Here is a 7,500-nt window from a genome sequence, read left to right on the forward strand (position 1 = left end):
CCCCCCCCCCCCCCCCCCCCCCCCCCCCCTTGTTGCTCTTTCCTCTCCACAGCGATAGAGACCCAGAGTACCAGCTCAGAGGAGATAGTGCCCAGCCCGCCATCACCTCCCCCGCCACCCCGCGTCTACAAGCCCTGCTTTGTGTGCCAGGACAAGTCCTCAGGGTACCACTATGGTGTCAGCGCCTGTGAGGGCTGCAAGGTGAGACTCCTTGCCTTCCTCTGAATCTGCCAAGCAAGCAAGATGTTTCATCAATCTTGTAACATTTGTGTGATTTGTAGGGGGGGACAGTACGCTCACATGGTCTTCACTGGCTAAGCTGAGGAGATGAAAAAGATAAAGCACGTCATTTTGAGTATTTCACATCCTTTTGGGTTTTTTCATTGTTTAATGCTGGAATGTAAAATTGGAAATGAGTCAAAATTGACTACTTTTTCATGGGGAATCAATAATGGTTGCTTTATTGAGTTGCCCAAACATCAATCTAACCTGGACAATGTGCAATTAGCTCTTTCAACACTTAAAAAACCTATATCTGTGCACATTGTAAAACAAGATAACGTATATGATGGACCTGCATCTAATCATGAGCAGTATGTGAAACTTTGTCACGCAGCTTTTCTCTATGTGTCCATATTGGCCATCTGTTATCAATACCGCCATGTTATACAGGTTCTGAAGAGGCCTTATAACCCCCATGTGCTCTGTTATCAGTTGATAGTTGTTGCTGCATGCATACACGCTCTCCTGCTAGTGTGAGCACAAGGACCTCTTTATCTCGCTGCTCCCAGGGTGCAGAGCCAGAGTTGTGTAAGCTCAGAGTAGGATAGAGATGAGGTGGAGGTGTCGGCCCCCCTCTCTCTCCCCTATTCCCTGTCTCTCCTCAGCTGTTCTAAATGAAGGACAGCCCCTAAAAAACATCTTCTTGAGATAAGGTGGAAGGATCTGTGGAATCTAATGTAATCTCACTTCCAGGTGCAAATCTTCAAAATCCACAATGTTAACATTTCACAAACTCGTTTTCTTTTGCTTGGCATATTGCATTGAAATATGGGGGCGGTGGGGGGGTTCTGGTTGAGGAATATTTAAGATAGCACTCGCTCTAGACTAGACAGGAGACAGGATGGAACTTAGTGTGTGATTTGTCCTCACTACAGCACAGTAATACAATAGACTTAATTATGACATGCAAGGTATGTGTGTGGTCTGAAAAATAAGTAGAAATGGAAAATATACACATCAGTTTAGCCACTACTACAGTTAATTTAACTGGGCTTTTCCAATAAAACACTTACAGCAATAACAATCAAGCATACTACTATCAATAGGCATGCTAACACTCATATCAGTATCAAGACCACCGACATCAAAGACCTGCTGACCCTGTAGCTTGGCGACGTTAATTAAGGCAGTGCCAGGAACACTTCAATCTTTCAAGAGAGCAATAACTAGTAACTGGTACACAATATGATATTCATATACAGAAACATGATTAGAGTGTATAACCAAGTATCTTGATGCAGCTTACCAGTTCCATCAATACGTGACGGTATTTATCATAAACAGAATTAACATTGCAGCTATCCTAAATTACACATGCCACTGTGTCTGGAAACCTCCTGAGAGTTTATCAATTAACGTAACTCAGAGAACTGTCCAGAGTCGGAAACAAGTCCATCTTCAGTCTTGAATATTATGACAAGAGCATACAGCTTATTGACATTCATGCATGCAGGAAAGACAACAAAACATGGCAGGTAATCAAAGGAAAAGCCCCTGATGTGCATGCACGCATCACCAACTAATCACTCATCTCAAACTGAAAATCTCAAACTCCAAATTACACGATTTCTTGAATTTACCAAATAGGATTTTCAACGTGGGCGAGTTCTAACCCAAACATGAGTATGTAAATCCTCACGGCAAGATTTATTTAACAGCCCTGTGTATAGCAAGTGGAGGTTGGGAGTGGTTCTATGAAGGCAACCAGGCAGGGTGGGGCGGTTGGTGACAGGTGTCTACCAGACCCTTTGACTTATCGACCGTGGAGCCAATACTGTGGTCTGTATGTGTTGCCATATGTGCAGGGCTAGAAGTGCTGTGAGAGGAAGGGGGGGTAGTGCAGAGTGAAAAAACACATTGAAGAAGGCAGGAGGCAGCAGCAGTTTAAAAAAAAAGTGTTAGAAAGGGAAGGAATTCAGAAGGAATGTAGAAATGCAGAAAAAAACGACACAAATATGGGAGAAAGTAAAGGGAGTAAGATAGTGGGATTGCGAGAGCAGACGGGGCTCTGGGAGGCACGAACAGCTAATGAGAGAGAAGTGGGGACGGTTGAAGGGGCAGCAGATTAGGCGGACGGGGAAAAGCCACGGCTGAACTCATTGACACCAAAAGAAAGACGCACTAGAGCACAGAAGGGGGGGGGGGGTGAAGTGGAAAATGAGTAAAGAATGCACACAAGGACGGGAGTATAGAGAAGCAAAGATTCAGTCATACAAACACGTAACCCTTAAAACCAAACCCTCCGAGTGCTCCATGAAACTCAACCTGCTCCCCAAACCCCACTTAGAAAAAGTTAACAAAGTAAGAAGAGGCTGAGCTCTGTGCTGTTTTCTATGGGGAACCACACTGGCTGCTAGCTGTGTTTGAAATATCTGCAAATTTGACATCCCCAAATTTTAAGTCATAACATTTTTGATAATTGTCTTTTTTTAGTTTTGACAGGTTTTGTATGTACACATGCTTAGACCGAAGTTAAGTTATTTACCTACCTTAATCATATTAAATCTATTCTTGACTGTATAGGCTAGACAAATCCGGTCTGTGTCAGCCTGTCTGTGTGTCTGTCTGTGTGTGTGGGCGCGTCCGCACGTGTGTGTACAGAGAGAGGCCTAGCATGAGTGTGAGAGAAACAGGGAAGACGGTGTATAGTTGCATAGTTGCCCATCATCAACTATAATGCCACATAGTCCTGTTAGATTTTGTGTTTCTAAACAGTTTGCACGGGCAGGAAAATAAGGCCGTGCATTATTTTCTCCGGCTGCTAACATGTATTAAAAAGCATCGACTTAGATCTCGAAAGGTCCTTTCAAGTCCCAAAGTGCTTTTAAATGTGTCACCTTAACAGTGCTCCCCATTGTCTAATAGCATCAAATTAAATAGGGTAATAAGTGAAATACTAAGGCTAAATCACAGCCCCCAGTGAGATTCTGTGTGTGTGTGTGTGTGTGTGTGTGTGTGTGTGTGTGTGTGTGTGTGTGTGTGTGTGTGTGTGTGTGTGTGTGTGTGTGTGTGTGTGTGTGTGTGTGTGTGTGTGTGTGTGTGTGTGTGTGTGTGTGTGTGTGTGTGTGTGTGTGTGTGTGTGTGTGTGTGTGCGCCCAGTATAGAAGTATGAAATCTGTTCTGTGGTTAGTGTTGGTGTTAAACCTCCTGTCGCCTCAAGCAGAGGCAGTGGTTGTGTTGTTATTGCAAACGGGTCTCTTCACATCTTTACATGTAGTTTGCCAGTGAGGTCAATCCTAGACAAAGGAGGCATTTAAAAGGAATTAAACACACAACAGTCTGACTCTTGCTAATGGCAGGGAAAACTCTGTAACATTCTGATAAACAGAAGGAGGGCCAACAATAGACGAGCTGTGAACGTGAGTAATTAGTTTCTCCTTAGTGATCACAGTGTTGTTCTTTCTGACAGCTCAGAAACAGTATCATAATTGACACTGCAATTAGCTTTTTAAGGGCCATTGTGCACTGATAATAAACTGTAGCTGTTGTTTTAATTCATTGTTTTAATTATTGTGCTGTGCATATTGTTTTTTGGAACGATGACAACTTCATTCAGAAGTTATACCATCAGTTGCTGACACGCTCTCTGCTCCCTGGAACGTTAAAGCACTGCTTTGATTGAGGATTAATTTCACCATGTCACTGCCACCAAAGAACGCAACAATTTGTTATATCATAATCATTAGGAATGTTGGCTAAAACTATGACCATCCCCAATTCAGCAGCTAGCGTCAGCCCACAGTTCCCCTGTCAAATAGGCTGGCTGTCCCACTCAACAGCCGCATTGCTTATTTGAAAAATTCAGATGCCTTCTCCGTATCTCTGACTTCAGAGGAGATGACTTGGTATCGCATGCTCAATAATTCAACACTACAGGCATGTGAATGTATACGGTTGTCTCATCTGAGACTGGGGTAAATCGAGGGTTAGCAGCGCTAGCTTTGCTGCAGCATGCCAAACTACAAAGGCATTTCCTGGGGGCTGCGGCGAACAGAGGAAACGTGGGGGGCGGGTGTTGAGCTCTGCTACTTGGAGACAGCTCATTCATTTGTTGTTTAAGTTCTACCGCCTGCATATACTCACCGGCATTGCACTTCTTTCCCCCTCCAGATATTAACACTTAAACATTAAATATGCATGTCCACCCCCTCATGTTTATACTTTTGTCTTGAAGGCACGGCAGCGCGCAGCGGGCGCTCCCCCCCCTACTGGTATCCGCTGCAATGGCAGGGAAGTGGAACCATATTTCTACAATCACCAACCGCCGCTTTAAGCAAGAATGTTACCTATTTGCTTTGTTTTTCAACCCTCTTACCAAGCATTCGTCGTTACTAATGTGTGGGTTGTAGAAATAGCTGCTCAATAATAAAGGCAGGGGCACACACACACACACACACACACACACACACACACGCACACACGCACACGCACAGTGGGAGGCTGGGAACGCACTCCTAATCTGGGCACAGTGGGAAAGTCATGTAAGAGAGGATTCCTGTGCTTCCATGTGAACTCACCAACCCCCTCCCACTCCCCACCCCTCGCTTCCCTCTTAATAAAGCATTTCATCACACAAATGTAAAGTAGAAGGCACTGGCACACTCATAAATGAATGATGCTCATAACGCACGCCAGGTAGACAGCTGTGAATTCAAGAGCACATGACACATGCAATCGTGTTTGTGCTGTTACCGTTCAGTCCTCTTCGTCCCTCCCTCTTCCGCTTCTTGTAGCTCTCATCTCCTCTGAATGCTGCAGGGTGGATGACAGGCCCGCTGAGGGCTCTTGTCGCCGGCTGGATTAAGCGGTGATACAAAAAGAGGCTTAAGGGCCACAGGAAGCAATGACTCCTAAAAGAAGGAGAGGGGCGGGAGGGCAGGACCAACCAACTAGCCCACGAGCCGGCAGCAGCAACCAATCGGGAGGTGCAGCAACACCTGCACCTAGGCCCGGTGGTGCGTTGGGGGAGTAGGTTAATCCCCTGTGACACTATGGTCAGGGTCAGGGCACCGGCGGATCAATGGAGACATGATACACGCATAAATACACAAAGACCCCAGTCTTATCTTTTAGCATCAGCAGCTAGAATTGTTCTCTCTACTCTTCGCCCCCCTCGTTTTGCTGGGAGACCGCCGGTCTCCTCAAAGGAGTTTGTAGGAATCTTCTGGAGTTATCAAGCCTTTTTGTTTCTAGGCTGATAATGATGCTTGAAAACAGGGACTGTGATGGGAATTTTTAACCCGTCACTAAAAATATATTTTATACGGCAACTGGTTGTAAAGCAGATATGAGGCCTTGGTGAAATCCACACAAAGGTTCGATTATGTGACCCTCTGTGGATTGAAATGCTTCCTTTACCAGCCTGCAATCAAAACTATCACCCACACTGGTGCCTTGCTCAAACAGACACGTGACAAACTGCACTGCAATTCGTCCTCTTGGTTCTTTAAAAGCCTGAATCACTTCCACTCTGTGGTGGTGGATAGGAGATGTGAGAAGAAGCTGGCGATCCGGGAGGGACAAATTGCGGGCTTATGTCCACCGGCCATCTGTCGGCTAGCAAAGCTAATCCCTTGGCATGGGACGGGGCTCCCTACCTCGCTCCCTACCTCCCTCCCCAGCTAACCCCGCCCACCCTCCTTCCCACCAAAACATAACCCATGTCCAACTGCGTCACATCAGTGCTGACACTGACCTGTATTACACTTGTCCCGTGCACTGCTTGCAGAGTACTCAGAGTCCACTAAGGTCTACATAAAAGCATCCAAAGAGCACCATGTCATGGGACTTTTGACATTGATATTCTGGGGTTGCGTGGCACTAAGAAAAATCTGAGTTGCGATGCATGGCGTTTTTTGTAATCTTATCTATCAGGACGAGATACTTTGCTCTGTTTCTATATCTTGCTTTTGTGCAATAAAAACATAGTTAACCTCCCCAGAAATCTCTCATTCCAGCTCAGTGACCAAAGATGAGCTCATTATAATTCGTCCTCTACCTCAAGGATTTCATTTCAGCCTATGTTATCTCTCTGTACGTTCTCTCTAATAATACGTGCTTGGCCTGGATCTAGAGTTGCTTTTTTCTGGCTGTGTAAACTGGGCCATGGGTAGATGGCACCCGGTAACCATGTGCCATTTGCCCCAAAAGCCTTGGACCTGAAACATCTCCAAAATAAAATAAATTGGGTTGTGGTGGCCCTCATTGAGCAGGTGGGCGTCGTCATGAGATGTGGACAATTGACTATTAGTCTCTGGCCAGATTATGTCACGGAGTAAGCCTTTTAAAGGCTTAACTGTTGTAACTGTTTGGTTTATTGCCTTTTTAACTGGAGCTGCATACGGTCATTCTGCATGGCCTTTTTTTGATCTCTTTCTTTTAACTGGCCGACATGCAATAACAAACTCTATTTGCCCAGTAATTTAACTATTTGCCTTCCTATTTGCCAAGATAGTCCCTCACACTTCCTGTGCCGGCCACCCCGTCCTCATCTCCTCATCTCTCTGTCTTTCCGTCACACAGGGCTTCTTTCGGCGAAGCATCCAGAAGAACATGGTGTACACGTGTCACCGGGAGAAGAACTGCATCATCAACAAAGTCACCCGTAACCGCTGCCAGTACTGCCGGCTGCAGAAGTGCCTGGAAGTCGGGATGTCCAAGGAATGTGAGTATAAAAACTGTGTTGTCCAGACCTCCCTCTCCCTCCTCTCACAGGGCTCTTAAGGCCAAGCACAGATCTCATCATAGTTGTTTAATCCCAGAAGGGTTAGCATGATTGTTACCACTGCAGGACGTCCTAAGCTAAAGCAGCATTTGATGACATTTGATTTGTTCTACTTGCATAAACGCTCCAAATTGATGCACACACAGATCAGCTTGGCGGGGATTCAAGTGTGAATGTTGCACTTAACTCATTTTTTATTTACGACTGCATCCTGTCAATTTTCGGCATTTTTCTGAGAAAATTTGAATGACTTGTGGTGACACCAAAACAAAGTCAAAGGGAAATCAAAGCTGTTGCTAATAATTCCTCACACATTGAGGCTTTAAGTTGATTTTTGCTTTGTTTATAGTTTGAAGAGAATATCCACTGTAAAAGGGAGACAAAGGGCAGCCGTGATGCACACTGGCAATAACAGTCAGGGTGTCGCCAGGCTTGGCAGGACTCTGTGATGAATATGTTCTCACCTGCCGAGAGTGAAAGAGCAGGCGTCTGCT

At 45.3% G+C, this 7,500-nt stretch overlaps 1 protein-coding gene across 4 annotated transcripts in view; it reads left to right on the forward strand.

Annotated features, from left to right (window-relative positions):
* The window catches only part of raraa (retinoic acid receptor, alpha a), a 137,301-nt gene that overhangs the window by 120,962 nt on the left and 8,839 nt on the right, over positions 1 to 7,500 (forward strand). For all 4 annotated transcript variants that reach the window (XM_034859938.1, XM_034859937.1, XM_034859936.1 and 1 more), the window contains 2 exons: positions 53 to 201; positions 6,805 to 6,946. In XM_034859938.1, the coding sequence (XP_034715829.1) occupies positions 53 to 201; positions 6,805 to 6,946 (291 nt within the window). The remainder of the gene's footprint in view (positions 1 to 52; positions 202 to 6,804; positions 6,947 to 7,500) is intronic.

Source organism: Etheostoma cragini, chromosome 21, assembly GCF_013103735.1.
Source record: "Etheostoma cragini isolate CJK2018 chromosome 21, CSU_Ecrag_1.0, whole genome shotgun sequence".
In the NCBI taxonomy this organism is placed as follows: Eukaryota; Metazoa; Chordata; class Actinopteri; order Perciformes; family Percidae; genus Etheostoma; species Etheostoma cragini.